This window comes from Tachypleus tridentatus, chromosome 6, assembly GCF_004210375.1.
Source record: "Tachypleus tridentatus isolate NWPU-2018 chromosome 6, ASM421037v1, whole genome shotgun sequence".
NCBI lineage: Eukaryota > Metazoa > Arthropoda > Merostomata > Xiphosura > Limulidae > Tachypleus > Tachypleus tridentatus.
The window spans coordinates 127,981,415-128,002,775 of NC_134830.1; the positions used below are offsets into that span (position 1 = coordinate 127,981,415).

At 30.8% G+C, this 21,361-nt stretch overlaps 1 protein-coding gene across 13 annotated transcripts in view; it reads right to left on the minus strand.

Annotated features, from left to right (window-relative positions):
- Positions 1–998: 998 nt before the first annotated feature.
- LOC143253625 (adenosine 5'-monophosphoramidase HINT3-like) overlaps positions 999–21,361 on the minus strand; it is a 39,554-nt gene continuing 19,191 nt past the window's right edge. For 2 of the 13 annotated variants that reach the window (XM_076507776.1, XM_076507777.1), the window contains 5 exons: positions 20,791–20,857; positions 16,990–17,022; positions 9,197–9,283; positions 7,386–7,512; positions 3,011–4,866 (listed from right to left, as the gene is read on the minus strand). In XM_076507776.1, coding sequence (XP_076363891.1) covers positions 4,672–4,866; positions 7,386–7,512; positions 9,197–9,283; positions 16,990–17,022; positions 20,791–20,857 — 509 coding nt within the window. In that variant the 3' untranslated portion in view covers positions 3,011–4,671. The other 11 variants (XM_076507767.1, XM_076507769.1, XM_076507775.1 and 8 more) reach the window with 10 other exon arrangements.

Here is a 21,361-nt window from a genome sequence, read left to right on the forward strand (position 1 = left end):
AAATGGGAAAGTTATTCAATGATACTGTTGTAAAAAGAAAAAAGACTGGCTTCTTAACTAAATTCTAAAGCAAATGAATTAACCTAAGTGAACTTTTGACAAAAAGAAGAGAACTGTATAATATTTAAGACACAACTGCCATATTCACAGTGTAAAGAGTTTTTGTACATATGTTTTACCTGTTTTGAAGATATTAACTTAAAAACAAGTAGAGCATGTGTTGTTCATTTATCACTAAATTCATCATCCACAAGTCGCAGACACCTATTATAGAAGAATACTTAACCTAACACACCCCTATAATTACATTACTAACTTACTATACATATAAAGTGTTAAAATGTCTGGTACTTGACAATATACTTTACTTGAATAATGGTTCTGTTGTTAGATATACTCCTTTTCAAATACATTGAGCTCTTGTATTTAGGTTTGATGTGTTAGTAAGCAGAGTGGAGTAAACTGAATTTCTGTGACATCTTTCTTTTAAATTTGCTTTCTTTAATATTATTAGCAATAACGTTTAAAGTAATTGTCAATAATAACTGTATGGCATTACTCAATTTTAATGGTTGTTTAATAGACATTGTTGTATGTCAAGTTCTATTAGAAACTGTAAATGAAAAAAGGTGTGAAATGCTGACACCAATGTGGTTTTTCAACTGATAATGCCATACACATGAGACCACATCAAATCATATGGGTGTGAAAAGTTTTGTAATAGTCAAAGATACAATAAATATTACAGATAGATTGTTAGCAATGTGCCCATACTGACTGTATTATTTAGTAGTGTAGGATGTTGACATTGATATTGTAGAGACCATGAATCATATGTGAAAAAGAAACAATAAAAGGCAGCAAAATGTAAAGGAAATCTGATGTGAAGATATGATTGCAGATTGTTATAAGGAAATAAATCAACCAAAAGAATCAGTCATGGAAAAGATCAAACAATGAAATTAAAGAACAAGAATAAAATGAACCACAGCAAACCATTTTACCTTTTTAGGAAACCAGACTTTATAAGATCTCATGGCCTTTTTTTTGCAGTTTCATAGATCAAATTTCAAGTACAATGCAACTTTTACCATTTAAACACAATCACTCAAAACGTGGTACACAATATTTGTTCAAGAATCAACACTTTTAACATGACTAGAGAAAACTGGGCTTTTTATGAGATACAATTAAATGACACTTTGTAATTAGTATATTTCTGAGAAAATGCTTTACTGCTACTTATTTACTTAAATCCAGCAAAAATAATCTGTTCCACTTGGTACCAGAGTGTACAATTACACAAACTTTTTATTATTTGCTTATATGAAGCTAATTTTGAACTTTCAAGAGGTCTTCACTCTTTGGTTTCTTATGTACAGATTCATGTTAATATAAGATCATATTCATCAATGTAAAAAATTATGCTTACATGTTATACAGTTTAAAAATATTCATCGTCAAAGCTGTGTTATACTTAGGAAACAAGCCAAAATAACTACTTGCATTTATAACTTTGTTAATCTTTAACTTGCAAACCCATCGTAAAGTTAATAAATTGACTTTATGTATTTGCCCCTTAAAAAAAAATGCTCAAAATCCTAAAATTTAAAATATACTAATTATTTAACCTCAAAAGGAAATCTGTTCAATTCTATACTTGTAATTTGTAATTTCTTACCAAACATAAATGACAATTAATTATTCTTGTCATAAGATATTAGGTATAATACTAATATGATATGACATGGATAACTACGTATCATTTTTGCCATCTTAGCAAATGGTGTTCACACCATGACAATAAATGGTAAGTGTTGGTCATCTATATGGAGAATATGCAACTGTATTAATTTATGACACACTAACATTTGTTTAGTTAGGAATGCGGTATTTTCTATTTATTATACTAAGTGCTGTATAAACATTAAATATGGGAATAGTTAACTTGCACTAGGTATAATGCTCTACTGAAACTAATCTTTGTTCATTTAAAAATGATGGCATTTGGAAAACAAGCAGGCTTAGTTTACAAATGAGTGATTTATATTCATACAACAGAATTATACATGCACAGTTATGCTAATACATTCCTCAGATTAACCCTAATACATCCTTTTATTCAGATTTTTAAATAATAAGTTAATCTTACAAGTTTTGGCTTAAGGGTCTAAAAACTTTTAAAAGCAACAGATTCTGAATTTCCCATGTAATGTGTATGTACACTTCTTGAAATCCATTATTATAGAAACAGTTTAAACCTGATAATGGAGTAAAATGCATTATATTCATAGCTAATTGTTACATTTAATATCTCTATTTCTTTTTGGCTAGCCAGTTTTATTACAATTTTAACCAAAGTTTAAAAACTGAATATTATAAGTTTATAGTAAGTTTTAAAATAAATACCAATGCACATTTAAACCCAATAATATTTAGTCATTGACAGACAATCAGATGTTAGTTTATGCTCAAAAAACACTTTCTGGTATTACATATGGCTAAGGTCTTACTAACTTCAGCATATAATTTGTACTTCATCATGATTTGGTGATACAATTTTCACATCTTATCTACTGTAATTTTATTCAGTGAAAAAATATAATAATTCACTTGTTACTAATTTCTATGTCATGAAAATACTCTTAAAATGGTCGAACATTTAACAATATTAGACTAAATCACCTTCAAACTGGAAGTTTGTGAAATAATAATGCACTGAATATAGTCAAACAATATTACTACGCCTCAAAACTTTTCCTAACTGGAATGGTACTGTTATAAGTGCAAAACATGTGTCACCTCACTTAACTATAGCTGGCAGCTTCAGAAAATGATTAATTATATCAAATTATTAGAGCTCTCTTTTTTTTGGTAAACCCTAATGTAAATTAAAGTAGATAAATACACTAAAAGGTATAGAAGTCTCATCATTTGTTGCCTTCTCCAGTTTTAAAGATGAGACTTTCATCTTTTCAATCTATCAAGGACATACTCTGGCTGAAACAATAATAGATATATTATTAAGCCTGGCTAACATATTAAAAAATACTCAATACACTCTTTTCTGCACCAAAATTAAAAAAAAAAACTGTAAATGGAAACAGATAAAACTTTTATGTAAAGCATAAACTATTCTTGTTTTCAATTATTACCCAACAGCTTTGCAAAAAGTATTACATAAAGAAGCATTTTTATTTTACATGGGAACATTATCTTATGCTGTGATGACTTGTTGCTCTGAGTCAGACTGGCATCATCCACTCAGTACGAGTACTTTTGTAACATATCCAATTTTTTTTTGTGCACAAAAAACCTGTACATTTTACTAAAATTATAACAAACATTTCTTCTGTATTATGGGATTGGCCACTGAATGGACTCCATTTAATTAGAAAACAGAGAGTAGGTACTTTGGTTGAAAAAATAAATTATATTACAAATACTCGAGTCATATTCTGGCTGAAAAGTTGCATAAAACATCTAGAATTAACATGGCTAAAATAATGAAAGATGTATTATGGCTTAAATGAAAAAAAATATATTTTGGATGAAATAATAATGAACATACTCATTCTGATTTAATACAGAACATAAAACTGAACATATAACCTGAAAGATAATTTTGCTGAAATGATAAACAACACTTCTGGTTGAATTAATAAATCATATATTCTTGCTGAAACAGTAAAAACAATAATAATAACAAAAAAGATATACTGAATTAGAAAAAAAGGAAAATGGAAATATATGAATGACACAACAAATGATTAAAACCTTGTTCACTTGAACTTTGGTCCTGCAATTTTTCACTCGTAATAACAGTTTAACTGTTTATAAGTTAAGCTTACAAATTTCAATTTGTTAACATTTTTGTAGTAACTGAAATTTGGATATCTCTACAATAACCATTTATGACTAGATTTAAACCTATTTTATTCTAATTTTTTTCACAGACCATATATCTGACTGTTTCTAATTATTAAATTAATGGAAAACATCAGTAAGTCTAAACTTTTTTCTTGGTAATAGTAACATTAGAAATATTTTGAAAACATAATGAATTAAATTTGACAAAAACAAAATTAAACACGTACAAAAGTTTAACTTTCACGAACACCTCGATTTTTCTGCATTTACATTTTATGCTATTTTGTACAATAGATAAAAACAGATGTCAAATTTTTAGTAAATGATTATAACATTCCGAGTACAAAAAACATCTTTAAAATATAATTTCAAACATATATCATAATAAAAAAATGAAAATCTGTCAGAGCTCATGAAATAAAATATATGAATAAGGAAAAAACTCAATAATCTAAGTTATCAAATTCAAAATACATACATTAAATATACAGTAAACAAAGACTTAGATTTATAAATTTTTCTGCCTATCCAAAAGCAGGTTTATATTTGCTAAAAAAGCCATAGTTTATTATTAATATAAAACACAAGGTTTTGTAAATTTTCTTCTCTATCCATGATTTTATTAATACAACCTCTTATTTTGACCTCACAGCATGTGCATGTCAACAACTACTAAAGATCAGCTTTAAATATAGTTAAAGAAAAACTTAAATATCATTGATCAAAGCACATTATAAATTAGTAACATTGGTGTAGAGTGGTGCAATAAGTCATTCATAGTTTTGTGAGAAAGTGGTTAGACTAAGCTCTCACAGCAAAGAACAAAAAATGTATTAGGAAGTTTATAAGGTGCATGAATAATTCATAGATCTGTTTCTCTCTTTTGGTAGTGTTTTTACAGGTTGTTTTAATCCACAATTTTTTTCTCAGTGATATTTGTTTGAAAGCTAAGGAAATTTTCTTGTATGACAAGACATCAAGTACCATACCTCTGATCTGGAAATTCATGGATTTAGAAACTAATTACTATTTTAAATGTGACATTATATTTCACACACCATTTATAGAGCAAAAACACTGTAACTAATACATACAAATTTCCTAAAATTACATTTTAGCTGAAACCCAAAAATATAAGATACCTTGCCAGCAGTACATGAAAGTTAGTTAGCTTGGTGTGTTTTAATGCACCTTCACTCTCTTGCAATTGGCTTGGTTAATTCAATTGCATTTGTGATTTCAAAGTGACCATCAGAGTTTTCATAAGTTCTAATAATAAAATTGGGTAGGCTCTTAGTAGGCATGACAAGTCTTTTGTAGAGAATAAATCCGATTTTTTAATTAAATATTTTTACTAAAAAACTTTATCCATGATTAAATGGATAGATGTCAGAGCCATAGAGTTGATTGCTCTGAGTGCAAAGTGATTTTCCTGTTAGGATTAACAAAATACTTTTCTTCAACAGCAAATTGTTCAATTTCTTTTGAATAAGCTTTAAAATCACTTAAATAAATATCAAGTTTTTTTTCCAGTAAAAACAATGTTATTTCTTTACTATAACTCTATAGATATTCAATAAATCTGATCTACCTTGTAATCACCATAAAATATGAAATAAATCTAAATTACACTTCTTTCTACAATGCCTAGAAAATATAACATGAAACTACAATTGTTTATCCTAAAACATTTTAAAGTTCACAATAACATACATTTATTTATGCTGAATTTCATTGTTTTCTTACTTTATGAACCATGTCTAATAATTCTACCACACACATTGTAAATCACTCAGCAAACATGTAGCTCACATTATGTAAAGCATAAGCTGCTTATGGGGATACCTCAATAATTATTTTTATTATTTTTTCATTAACTTACCTAATCCAACAAGTTTCTAATATTTACCTCTTAGTTACTTTTATAATAATAAGTAAAGACACATAAAAACAAAAATTACAGTGCTTAACTGGATCATCTTTTTTTTTTTGCTGTTGATTGTCAATGAAACTTAATCCACTACTACACTAAATTTTTATTGAATTAAACAATGCACCTAAGAACACAGAATAATAACAGTAACAAATCAAACAATGCCCTATAACAATGAAATTCTTACCTGGCTTTCTCACTATGCAATAACAGTTTAAATATTCAGCAAATATTGTCAAAACCAGTAGAAAACATACCAAATTTAAGTTGAAATAGACAATGTTGTGTACAGAAAATAACATATTGGCCCAATTATAGGGTGATCTTCAATACAAGGTGACCCCCATTTTCAGAAACCATTGGAAAGAAAAAACTTGAGTGTCATAACATCCTTTTTTTAGGTCTACAAAATCAATACCATAGCTGAAGAGCCTGCAGGTGAATTAGTTGCAAGAACTAGCAATGATCTTGAGCAAATATTTGGCATGCACATGTAGATGGATGCTATCTGAACATTCAAGAATGCAATAGGTTAGAGTAAGGTGAAAAGAGCCTGGAATTGGCCACTATTGGCCACATAATAATGAGGAAACTTTGAAATTTACAGCCTAATTACTAATAAAACATCATAGGCTTATAATAGGGCCAATATAATAATTTAACAGATTACAGCTTTCACTCTATTGGTTATAAATAATATTGTATAAGATATCAGAGAGACCAACTGGCAATTTGTAAAAGTAAGGATGTGACAGGTCAACATGACAAGTGGGTTTATGGATTCATAAACAATTAAGATTAAATGCTATAAAAATTAGTTTTGCTTTAGAAATATCTATATCATACTGACTAAGTAACGTTCAATTTTATACTTATCAGGAGAGGTAGTAAATAAATTAGAAAAAGGAAAGCCTTCTAAAACAAATATCACAATTTTCCTACTAGGGTAGACTGAGGATTGTATAAATATTTCTTTACTTGTATATAATGATAATAAAGCAGTTTAATTATATTTTGCACACTTGACACAGTGTAGTGAGAAAGAAGATAAGTGTATCTTATCCAAAACAATGCTCTAATAAATCTATTGTAATGGTATTATAGTACGTATGTTATTTTGTACAAAATCACAAAATTTTAAATATGGTCTAAAAATAACTCCAGTAAATACAAGTTAAAACAAAAAATATATCTAATGCTGTATATAACAGAGAATGCAATACACATTAGTAAAAAAAAAAAGAAAAAAGTCTACATAATAAATAATGCAATACTGAAGTTCCAAACAAAAATTTAGATTATACCAGATTATATGATATTGGAAAGTAACTCCTATTGGATAATACAATATCATAATAGAAAGCTCGGATATTGAAGTTTATAGAATTACAATACTCATCTCACGAACAAAACAGAAGACTAGTTTATATACAATCCTAGTGTAATATTTGTGTGTTTGTGTTAAGATTTATATGTCTAGTTTATAATACTTAAGTTTAATATCAAAAAAGCATAACAAAAACATTTCTAGTTTAATACAATTAACTGGAATATTCTACAATAAGAAACAAAACAAACTTACCATAACAAACCATAAGTTTCTAGGCCAAAAGATCAACTTTGACAACACTGACATTTCACTCACTGGAAATATAATGTGCAAATGAAGATGTTTGACAGATGTGAATGGAGGCCAATGGTATCCAAGTCTAATAACATCAAGAAATGAATTCAAGCTTAATTTTCTTACAATCATATACAACATATATAAAGTAATACATTCAGATGAATATTAAAAATAATTAATTTTCACATTTAAATGTGGTAATGAAAGCATGTTGCAAATCATCAAGATAGTTAACTGAAATGGGGGGATTGAGTTTTCTGTGAAAAGCATATGTATGTCAAACTTTCAAAGGTAATATAACATTTATATTATGTTCACACATTTATACTGTAGTAACAACTAAATAAAAAGTGATTCTGACTTGTGTCTATTTTAAGTTCTTCACACAAAAGACAGGATAGGAAATATTGTAATAATTTGATTCATATTCAAATGCATTTGAGAGGTAAGTCCTAATAAAATTTTAGACATAGTGAAAGTGCATTTCTTTAATTATGTATATTTTTTGAGTGGAACATTATACTTGCTTGACTAAAGGGAAATAAAACATTTATTAATAAAATTATTATACTGTTTATGCTATATTTATTAGAACAAAAATAAAACATGTAAAATACTCAAAATCTTAAATTTATTTAAAGAAAGTGTCCAATTTCAACTGTCTTGTTTTTTTAATGGATTTTCTCATGCAGTTAAAAGAGAATGTCAATTCTACGGCCCTTTCACGAAGTTCATTTTCCCCTTCATCTTTGCATAGAATTCGATAGTGTTAATATAATTTAATACTTGCAATGAAGTAGAAATTTCTATTTCCACAGTATCTTTTCCATTTTGTTCATCATCTGAATCTCTCACAGTGTTACCATCTTGCAATTATATTATACATTTTAAATCAATTTCATCAGTTTCTGTTAAAACATTCTTGTCAACATTCACAAAACATTCCATGTTCACAGAATCATCTGCATCAATCTTCCCAGAATTTGGATTTTACCAGAATCATCATAACAAACAACTTCTCCACAGTTTCTGCCATTATCAAGAATAAATCCACAGTTTTGAAAGCACTTTATTGTGCATTTAATTGAATAACTTTAAAATGCAATTGCATCTAACACGTTAATTTCCATGGTGATTTCAGATGCTCTCTTACAGTCATCCATGTTTGCAATAATATGGTAAAGCATCAATTTTCTGTATTTCAATTTCATACACTGTATAATTCCATTATCTAGTGACTGTAGAACTGATGTTGTACATGGAGGAAGAAAGACTAAATAAATACTTGAAAGTTAAACTTCTGAGTGACAACTTGTATTATCTAGGAAAAGTAGAATGTTCCTATTTTCTTGTTCCATTACTTTATTTGTTCAAAAATTTCTCGAATATAGCACTTGTCTTCCATGCTTTATTATCTGCTTTCCATTCCACAGGAAGTTGCTTCTTCCTTATATTTTTGAAACATCACAGATTTTCACTTTTACCTATTACCCTAGTAAATTTTCCCTAAATTTTAAAATTAGAGAAGAAAATAATTTATTTTTTTGGTGACAATTATTTAAAGAGTAGAATTTTGCACTTAAAAGACAAATATATTTCTACATATCATGAATCTAATTTAACTGCAAAAATAATGATGGCAGAAAAAAGAACAAATATATTTAATCAATACTTACTGTAACAAAATGTCCAAGAATTTATTAATATTTAAACAAATTATTAATTAAATACGAAATTAATATTTAATAAATATTTTTTCACCTTACTCAGGTGCTAATCCTACTTGTTGATAGATGAGGTAGGTGAAAGATGGTTTTCCATCTGCGTTTCGTCCGTTCTGCCATATTGAGGGCCTTTTATAAGAGAAATCTTAAGATAATGCTGCAAAATTTTAATATTTCTGACTTGTACAAATTTCTGCCCTATGAAGTTTTTGACTTAGACAGGTTTTACTGTGCTAGGTTTTGAAAATTTTATGTAAAGTTAATGAAACTCACACAAAATGAAGTGCAACTGTGTCTAAGAAAACAATCTCAAAACAATTTAAAACATTCACCATTATAAAAAACAAACTAAGATATTCTGATCAGGGTTATCTAAAAACAAGAAATTGTATTGCATAATCACACTGCTGAAGTGCAAACAATTATTAGTTTTGAAAATTCACACAAAGCTTCACGCTGGGACTATCTGTACTAGATGTTTATAATTTTGAGCGATGCATCAGAAGAAAGACAGCTATTCTATTTCAGAGTTAATCTTCTCTCATCAAACAGTGGGATTTGGCTGTCACCTTCATACAGGATCTCAAAGTGTTGAGTGAGATTTATTTATTTTTGTGGTAATAGGATTGAACTGTTGAACCTCCAAATCCATCCTCCATAAAATCACATTAGCTACTGAGCCATGCTCAACTCAACATTTTATCAGATACACATTTATAAACAAAATGCTTTTTTCAACATTACAATACTGTGACCAATACTTTTATCTTCAGACTAAAAATATCTTTCAAGATTATGAGCCAACCTAATGTTCACAATTGTTCATCTATTTAATCACAGGACAAAAATAAAACAAGTTTGTAGCAAAATATACAAAATAATGTATTCATAAGCATCTTGTACAATTTTTAAATGTTTATATAATAAATTTTACATTTTAACAATCAATTTCAAATAGACACTGAGATACTCAAAGCCTTCCGTGCTGAATTTTAACAATTACAAAACATTACAATTAACAAAACATGTTACTCAAAATTTCTGAATGCTCTATTTATGTATTGGTAAACATACACTGCTGGCCAAAATCTTAAGGCCAATGAACAAAAAGAAAAAAAACAAAAAAAAACATGCATTTTGCATTGTTATACCCAACACTTATTTGAGTAGAGCTTCAAAAGATAAATATAAGGGAAAATAAAAATGAAAAACTTTAGCATTTAATAGAGAAAATGTGAACACAATGAAATTAGCTTAAATACTAGCTGGTCAAAAGTTTAAGACCATACCTAAACAGGGTAAGAAATGTCCAACAAGAGGTCTCAGTAGTGAGTTACACAGCTGTCACTGCGAATAACTGCAAACATTCGCTTTGGCATGGTCGATATAAGTATTTGTAGAAGGCTGGCTGAAATGTTACTCCAAGTAATGAGGATGGCTTCACAAAAATCATGCAGTGTTTGGAATTGATGCCCATTTCCATAGACTTCCCTTGCCATCACCCCCAAACATTTTCAAACAGGTTCAGTTCGGGCAAACACGCTGGATGGTCCAAAAGAATCACGTATTTGCCATGAAAAAGTCCTTTGTCCTGCGGGCATCGTGGATTGCAGCTGGTGTCTTGCTGGACAACCCGTTGAATCCTCCTGTTCAACGCTAGAGAACTTTTCTTGGGCCAATCACTTGAAATTCTAATTCCATATCCCTCAGGGTCTTTTAAGAAATTTGCAACAGCAGTCTTACTATGCCTAATCTCACCAGCAATGGCACATTGAGACCTTGCTTTTGCAGCTCAACAATTCTACCACATTCAAACTGCCAACTTTTTAGCCTTTGCCATGTTTTTACCCAATGTAACACAGGAAATGTTGACAACGCTAATGCTTGAACACAAATGACTAAATTTCATTTTGTGTTTACCGATTAACGCTTCATTTCAGTACAGTCTTAATCTTTTGACCAGCTAGTATTTAGGCTAATTTCATAGTGTCACTTTTCCCTATTAAATGCCAAAAAAGGTTTTATTTTTATTTTCCATTTTCTTATTTTCATCTTTCGGAGCTCTGCACAAATAAGTGGTTGAGTCTAACAATGCAAAATGCATATTTTTTCTTTATGTTCATCGGCTTTAAGATTTTGGCCAGCAGTGAACATGTCACATACCCATGTTATACTCTTTAATCTTCCCTGTGCATGTGTGAGTAGATCTCATATAAACTCTGCCTTCCTGCCAAAAGTAAGATGCATTTGAAAGTTGCTGTCATAAAGATAATATTGTTGTGGAGACACAATAATGAATACATCTTAAATGTACAGTGCATTGTGAAAGTATTCAACTTCAACCAATAATCCAATAATGTCATATTTTGATGAAATGAAATAATGTAATCAATCTTTTAATGAACTTTGTTTTTATTTAAAACTCTTAATGATCAACCTAACACTGTTGTGTGTGAAAAATGTTGTAAGCCAGCAAACCCAGCAAAAAGGGTATATACACTTAAACGTGTTGATTACATAAGTATTCAGCCCCCTAAGTTGGACCCTTGAAGAAGCCATCTTTTGCAAATTTTTTGGATAGATCATGACCAGCTTTGCATAATGGAGTGTTGTAATTTTTGCCCATTCTTTCTGTCAAACTTGCTCAAATTCTGACAAGTTCATTGGGGATTGTTGATGGATCACAATCTTCAAATCTTGCTATAAACTTTCTAGTGGATTCAACTTATGGCATTGACTGGGCCACTCCAAGATATTCACTTTCTTCTTTTGAAACCACTACAGTGTGACTTTAGCCTTGTGCTTCAGGTCATTTTCCTGCTGAAATGAGAATTTTTGACCCAGCTTCAGATTCTTGGCAGATGTAAGCAAGTTTGAGCCTATAGGATTCAGCTGTATTTTGCACCATCCATTTTTCTCTTAATTCTAACAAGCTTCCCAATTCCTGCTAAGAATCATCATCCCCATAACATGATGTTGCTACGACCATTCTTGACATCTAGAATGGTGTTGACTAGGCAATGTGCTGCATTGAGTTTGTTACAGGTGTAATTCTTTGAATTTAGACTAAATAGTATAATTTGTGTTTTCTCTGATAACTACCATCTGCTACATGTCTGCACTATAATTTATATGATCTGTTCCAAACTCCATATGAGACTTAAGATGATTCTTTTTTAGTAATGGCTCTTTTCTTGCTATGGTCTCATACATGTCAGCTTTGTGTACAGACCAGGATACTACTGATGTATGAACACCAGTTATCTAAGACAAGGAACTCTGCAAATCTTTCAAAGACACTGCTGACATCCCTAACCAGTCTACCGCTTGCTCAGCTGCTTAGTTTTGAAGGGCAGTCTGATCTGGAATGTACAAATCACCTTCCACTCCTTAATGATGGACTTCACCAAATTCAAAGAGATAATCATTGACTTTGAAATTTTCTTGCAATCTTCTCTTGATCTGTGCTTTTCTAACACTTTATGTCTGACTTGTTTGGAAAGTTCTTTGGTCTTCATGGTTGGTTTGTCATATTGCTTCTTGAGTAGTGGTTGAACAGATGTATTTACTCTAAAGTAAAATTAAACCACTTTGATTACACACAGACAGAGACCATTACACTAATTCTGTGGCCTATCAAACTGATCTTTAGCATTTCAGTAGATTTAGGGTAGCTGCAGCAAACAGGTTGAACACTAATGCAATTGAGAATATTCTAATTTTCTTTAAAATCTAACATACTTAAATAATAACCTTCTCAAATTGGGGAAAATTGTGTAGATTCTAAAGTTCCATTTGATAGCTTCATGTTTGCAAGTTCAAACAGCAATAAAATGTTAAAACTTTGCAGGGGGGTTTGTATTTTCACAAGGCTCTGTAAGTACCCGTCTAAAATTAATTTTAGGTCTAGCTATGTAAAATTCAAATCAGACAGACATACCTACAATTTACTAAAAGCTAGTTTGTTTGTTTGTTTGTTTGTTTGGAATTTCGCACAAAGCTACTCGAGGGCTATCTGTGCTAGCCGTCCCTAATTTAGCAGTGTAGGACTAGAGGGAAGGCAGCTAGTCATCACCACCCACCGCCAACTCTTGGGCTACTCTTTTACCAACGAAAAGTGGGATTGACCGTCACATTATACGCCCCCACGGCTGGGAGGGCGAGCATGTTTAGCGCGACGCGGGCGCGAACCCGCGACCCTCGGATTACGAGTCACACGCCTTACGCGCTTGGCCATGACTAAAAGCTAGAATACCCATAATGTAAAGGAGGTGGGAGCTGTAAAACTACAAATACACAGCACGAATAAAAGACATCGAGACTACACAAACTACTGCCAAGCATAACTGTAATAAAGTCAATTAAGCAAAACAATTTTTTTTAGAATCCAGAAAAATCAAAAGGAACAGACCAGTCTTATAAAAAAAATCTAAAGTATATTTGAAAAAAACAACAACAACATTATTCTCAACAGTTATCTACTCATCCATAGTGCCCTTGTTGAGAGAGGTACAGGGATAATTTTGAGTGGTAATAATGCATAACATCAAGAGAGAAAAAAAATTGAATACAGAAATGTATGGTTGTATGAACAGCTTAGGGAAATATTATGTCCTGCTCCTGCAGTGAAAGGTTCTTGGGAAAGCAGTCACAACATATATTATAAAAGGATATATTCTGTAGGCAGTAACTCTTCTTCGTCCATACCTAAATAAGTAGACATCAAGGGAGAAGCAAGAAAGGCCTAAGCAAGTCCTAAAGATGGGCTCAATAATGCAAGTACAGTGTTATGAGAACATTAAGATATAAAAAATAATAATAAACACAGGCAAAAACCATCCCTGTTGGAGTGGAGACATCAAGCATAACCTTCAATGAAACACAAAGATGTGCAAGGAAAGGTGGGAAAAGCATCTGTTTAAGTATCATTAGCCATCATTGACATCTTTAGTCTACTTCCAAAGAATATCACCATTTCAATAAACTCCAGAAGAAAGGATGGAGTGTGTGCATTGAAAAATAATAGAGGTATATGTGACTTCCAACAGTTAAAAGAAATATTTTCCTTACAAATAAACATACACATGCACAGATGACTACATACTCCTGTATCTTCAAACATATCACACGTTCTGAGGTGCGTGAACAGTGGTGTTGGGAAATATAATTAAATAATAATACATAAGTTACACAGGACAAAATCTAAAGGTTAACTATTGTAAGGAGCCCTAAAAGGGTGAATTTACATAAATATATATGCTTTATATATAATATGAGGAGAGATTATACTGAAGTACATCATACAATAGACAACACTTCCTCATGAAGACTATGCAATGATGGTGGAAAGTACACATCTGTGATGTGGAGGGGTATGTACTAGTATCTGTGGTGTAGACACACACATACACACACACATTCAAATTATTTCAACCCCAGACATTCCAGATATGTGGCTAGGGAAATGCCTAGGCCAAACACAGTAGCTAAAAAATATGAGAGACTCCTACAAGATAAATTGATATAAATACAGGTTTTCGATACAGAATTTAATTATTATATCCATGTTGTTCAGTATCACTTGTTTGTAAGTCAAAATTATTCACAATCTCAAACATCCTAGTAATGGTGAACCACAAATGTTGAGTGCAAACAGCAAAATGCACCAGATAGATTCCACTGAGACTAGTAACAAAATGAATACCAAACTCACAAAAAGTGTGATATGAGGAAATGAAAAATAGTAAAAAATAAACAGATTTTCACTCCCTTGTTAAAAAGAAAGAACAAACAGAAAAGAATGGTGGCAATCTCTTGCTGACCAAACTTCTGGTAGAAAAATATAAAACATAGCAAAAATATTTGAACATTTCAACTTTGAAGCCAGTTACAAAAAGATATACTTGACAACTGATGACTAAATTTAATTCCCATTACAGAGAATGTTTAGAAAATAATTTAAAATATAATAAGAGAAAAAGAAGTATATAACACTTGTGGTAACTGACAGTGGCTAAGAGTGCAGCTTGCCAGAGAAGTGGACAGGCCCCAGTTACGAAAGAGATGGATGAAAAAATGAGGCAAGCTGTGAATGACTTGGAGAGAGACAAAACCCAAGTCTGTAGGCATCCAATCTTGAAAGTGAAACCAACAATCCTGGTATACTACCAGATACGGATGAATGTCTGAAATAGTGTAAAAACACTGCCAGATTTTCTAACAAAACACTTTTAAAACAGTTGGAGATGGCAAAAGTCACTGCAACAAATGTAACAAAAGTAAAAGAACAGAATTTCTTTGAGAAAAAAGACAAAAAGTAGAAACCATGTGGAGTAGAATAGACTGGGAAGAAAGAAAAAAACAAACAAACCGGACAACAGGACCAACTGATCTTGGGCCAATAGCTAAGAAAGAAGGTGAAGTAGACACTACAACAGTCTTTTTTTTTTTAACTACTAATGTACACAACTTTCTTTCCCTCATTTTGTTCCAATATATAAATAAGTAGTGCACACAAAATTTTGTCCATACTGAATGACATATCAGGGTTGCTCAAGGTAGTTGAAATGTTTAGTTTGCACAATATATGCATATTCCAGAATGTTCCAGAATATCAAAAAAATTCTAGAAGGTTGATTATTCTGAAATGTCCTAGCATACTGTATGGAGTGACGTGCATATTCTGGAATATATTAGTGTTCCACATTATTCAGAATATTCAAAAACTTTCCAAATGTACATAATCCATGTTGTCACCTTTCATTTCTGGTGTATTCTGCATAATATGATAGAAATTTCTAGAATTTCTAGGAGGGTACAGATTCAGCATATTACATATTATAATTTATTTCAGATGAGACTAATTTATTACATTACTTATGTTAATGTATAACTATTATAAATAACCATAAATTTGAATTTAGATGTTAATTAACTGTTAATATGTATCAAATTTATATTTGCTAAAAAGATTGATACACACAATTTCTTTTTTTTAACACAAATATATTTTATTTTATAAATATAAAAACAATACAATTTATAATGGTTATAACTAATAGTTATTACAAATGATAGTCTATATACAAGAGTTTTACCAACTTAGAAACTATAGTGTTTGTTTTTTGTTTTTGAATTTCGCACAAAGCTACTCGAGGGCTATCTGTGCTAGCCGTCCTTAATTTAGCAGTGTAAGACTAAAGGGAAGGCAGCTAGTCATCACCACCCACCGCCAACTCTTGGGCTACTCTTTTACCAATGAATAGTGGGATTGACCATCACATAATAACACCCCCACGGCTATAAAAGTGAGCATGTTTGGCGCGATGGGGATGCGAACCTGCAACCCTCAGATTATGAGTCACACACCTTAACACGCTTGGCCATGCCGGGCCACAGAAACTATAGTGAATCTTCTATCTGGTCTATAACTGAATATTTTATCAATGGTCTAGGTCCACAATGAGCAAATTAATTTTGGGTTGATTTTGTTACTCCTCTCCTACGCTAATGATGTATTTTCTCAGCTAGTCTCACACCCTAGAAGTTCACTTCTTCTGGTAAAGATATTTGATGTCCTTGTAGAAATAATAATGTCCAAAGTAATTCACGGAAGTTGAATGATTTGTAATGCTTGAAATCTATAACATTCAAATTGTGTTTTTCCAATTAATAAGTGTTAATTACAATTACAGCCTCTGCAGCCTATAGCACATTGACTGTAGCTGAATGATAATATTAATCTTTCTTGGCAAGTTGCTTTCATACAAATCATGCAAGTTTCTTAAAAGTTCACTTGGCAACAATACTGTAAAATACTTGTATTACATACACACCTAGTATATTGCTGATTCATGTTCCCAAGTCTCCTACAAATGTTGAGAAAAAGCAGGACTTGCAAAATACAAAGTAAAAAAACAACAACAAACAACATCACAAGTAAAAAAGAAAACAATACAGAAAACACTAGGCACAAAATAAATGTACAACAGTAAATCTATTACACCTCCATCCTTAAGAAATTAAAATTTGGCATTAGACAATATTTAATTAAGATGTTATATGTACATATACATCACAATCAATACATTAAATACACTATCAAATAATTTTACAACTTCAATAACCATGATACCATATAACACAATTAATATAATTAGCCTTATGATAATAAAAGTACACAGCATCTGAAACTGCTTAAACACAAATATTAGCTTTTTGGCTTAATACAAACAATAGTCACACTACTTGGGGGGTTCTTTGAAAGTTGGGATAGGTTTCAAAGGAACAGCAGGAAAAACAACATACAAATTTTGATAGTTTGTCAAAAATATGTCACACGCAAAAAAAGTAACTGTACAAAAACAAATGAAGTCACTAAAATGAATGTACAACAGTAAATATGTCACAAGTACTTAACCCTATCAAGAAAGGCATTGTCTACAGTGCATGTCATAACATTTAACTTGCATTCAAAAATTTATTAATCTACTTTATATGTTATATTAATTAGTACATAATAAATTTTCATCCAATAATCCATATTTTGATAGTATAAGTTTTAAAGTTCATAATTCTGAAGTCAATGTTTAAAAAAAATCCTGAAATACCTCTAGTGTGGCACATTTTCTTCAAATATCTTCTATTCTTTATTTTATCCACAATTCCTCCAATACGTACGTAATCCAATCTAAATTACTCATTACAAAATTATTATTACTCAGACAAACCATGATTTATACAGCTTTCCATTTTGTTTGGTTTCAGAGCTATCAAGTAGAAAACCAGACCCCTTTTGCTACACCTACCTGTTATGTCCTCTCTATTAAGATTTGCTAATAGGTCCCTCTTATTGTTTAATACTACATTAATTATAACCAATAGAAAGTCAAGGTTTTCGTCTATCAAATGATGTGTTAGATAATGTTGTTTTATGATTCGAGAACTGTCAAATTCCCTGTTAGTGCAAGTTTGAGACTGGGGCTCTGTGTGTGTGTGTGTGGGGGACTATCATTGAATGACTCCAGCAATTTCTTTCTTAGCTAAGTAGTTTCTGCAAGCATTGGATGAATGTTAGGGATTATTTTCTTCTTGGTAGTAGAATCTCTTACCAATAATATGCAAACCATTAAGTATACCATGACATATCAGATCAGTATCTGATGGCACTTGTGCTGACAAATATCTCCTGTCATCTCAAATAGAAAAACAACCACCCAAACCATCATACTACCTCCCACATGCTTCATACAATGAGGTAAGTATCTTTTACCTTTCTTTTGCCACATGTACCACTTACACTTTGAACCACATATTTCAAACTTAAACTTATCCATCCATAACACCCTTTTACAATCATCCACAATCACGTTTTTGAACTTCTTAAAGGCAAATTTTAGACCTTTGACAACATTTGCAGATCAAATAAAATGTTTTTAACTGCTACCTGATCAAATATTCCATTCTCTTTGAGTTTTCTTGACACTATAGTTCTGGACACGTTTCTCTCATTTGGTGCATGGTTGTTTATCTCATGCTTGAAATCAGTGGCAATCTTCCTTTTTTCCTGAAGGCAGCAAAAACAAAGATACTTAACACCAGTATCATCGAGTTTAGGTGTTCTGCCTCTTCCTTTCTTACTTCAAAGTCACCTATTTTGGGCTCACAATCTAGGATGTATTCAGCAATGTTTGGTGAGCATTTCAAGTATGCAGTAATTTGTCAGAGTATCCAACCAGCAACACAAAGCTTTCATGCAAATTCTCTGCTCAACTGACAATTATCTATGCTGTTTGAGCCATGGCATAACAAACCTTTAGAGTGGTAAACAAAGTTTTCATCAAGTTTATTTCTGGAGTGCTATTAAATTGATTTTTTTCTGGCATATACCAGTAGCATATAACTTCTTGCAGGCTTCTATGGGGTATCATGACAGTTATTTGAGACCTAAAATTTGATCAGTACGTTCATTCAATCAGAACCCTTACATCATGCTCTTGGTACAAGTATATGGAAATTTTAGAGGATGGTAAGTATTCTCACCATGGCTCATTCAATTGTCAACAGCATTACCATAATGTTGAAATTTACATTCTGTGATGGCATTGGAGAATTAGCCCCATAAAATGGGAAAAATGAAAAATTTTCTCTTGTCCTAATACTTTTATACAGTACTGTAGTTATAAAGTCAGAAATTTGTAATAGTTAGGGAAAATTGTATACTTTTTGCATATTACTATTCTATGTTCTTTGGTGAATTACTTAATTAAATAAAAGTTTACTTCATCACTACCATTAGTATAAAAAAATAATTAAGTATCATTAACAATCAACAGCAAAAAGTAGATTGGTTAAGTAGTTTATTTCTTGTTTCTAATCTTTATTCTTTAGTTATTATTATAAAAGTAACTCAAATGTGGCCAGCAGTGTTTATTTTATTATAATCATGTTTTGCCAGCTGGTAAAAGGCATTTACATCATTACAATGACATTCAAGGCAGAGTGCTGTATAAACATGTCAAGGCATTGCACTGTTCTAATAATGAACAGAATTGTATGATCAGAGACTCTTAATAGAAAGAAAGATGACATCATTATACAATAACTTCTTACCAAGTGATATTTTTCTCATCTCTCTCAACATGGTCTCAGTTGATTTTATTTAATCTAATCTTAACTAATCTAAAAGGTTTCATATTGTTGCATTTCAATTACTTTTATAGTTACACAAAGAATAAACTTAAAAACCAAGAAATAAAATACTTATCCAATATTCTTTTGTTTTATTGCTCTTGATTGTCAAAGAGAGTTGACCCTAATTAGTAGAAACTAATGTACTTAATAGTATTAATCTAATTAAATAATATGACAAACAATATAGATTAATAACATGCAAAAAGTATACAACTTCCATTACCTCTCAATGTTTTTCTGGTTTTCTAGCTATTTGACAAGAGTTGAAAAAAATTCATTCAAGCCAGTTGTTAACTTTTGCTACAGAATGATGTTGGTACCCCAAGTGAAATTGATAGTTAACCATTCGGAACATGTTATACAATATGTCATTTGATTGATGAAAATATTGACTTTCTGTCGACTGCAGGTAATATATAATTAAACATAAGAGAGAACTGTTAACAACTCCTGAAGGAGAGGATGTGACAGGTAGGTGTTGTAGGAGAACTTTGATTTTGTACTTGATAACCCTATAACCAAACAAAATTGAAGAATATAAAAAATATGGTTGTTTTATAGTAAGTAATTTATGTTTAATTTCATACTTTTCCAATGGTTGGTAGAAAACAGGAGAAGACTAAATACCCAGAGAAAATGTGTCGTGTTGTATTATGAGGAATTCAAGATTTTATAAAATATTGACTTGTGGTATTAAAAACTTAAAATTAATATACTATTACAATATAGATTATTAGCTAAGATTTTATGCTATTATAACTGATATAACAAACAAAAAATAGTTTAATGTCAAACATTAAAACCTTGTATCATGATCAATAAATGATACCTAAGGCAATATGGTTAACATTCATAGTTAACTGAAAAAAAGGATGCAATTTTCAAAAACGTTCTTATTAAACAAATTATTTGTTTATTCACTTGCAAACTAAAGTAAAACAAACCTTGTATCAGTATCTTTACCACCTCGTTCCTTCAGCAAATTCATTCCCAATTCTGACATATGCTCCACTATAAAAAGAGATTAAAAACATATTATCCTTAACATCTACTTATATTAAAAAGTTATATGTTATTAAAAATTCGAGTAACCAAAAATATTATGTTAAAAATAGAATCATTACTGACACTTTATTGAGAGGAAGGGGCACGTGGAAATTACAAGTAAATAAGAACATTTAGAAAAATTAACATGCAACTTTTTTTTTTCCATATGGAGACTCATGTCAGTAAAATTTCACAATTTTCATATATTGAATATATATATTTAACAGGTACATATTTCCATTCACATACATAGCTATTATTTTTCAGTGCTTCTCTATATTTACAAAACTTCTTTTGCATATCAAAAGCTTTTCATTCCCACTTACCCCTCAGTTCACACGGTTTAATTGATTCGTGTATGAAAAAAGTCATGTGACAAACCTCCATCAACAGATGAGCCCCAAACATGACTTGTGACCACCCTTCTATACTGTTCTACTTACATATCACTTGGAGTTTAGGCAGATA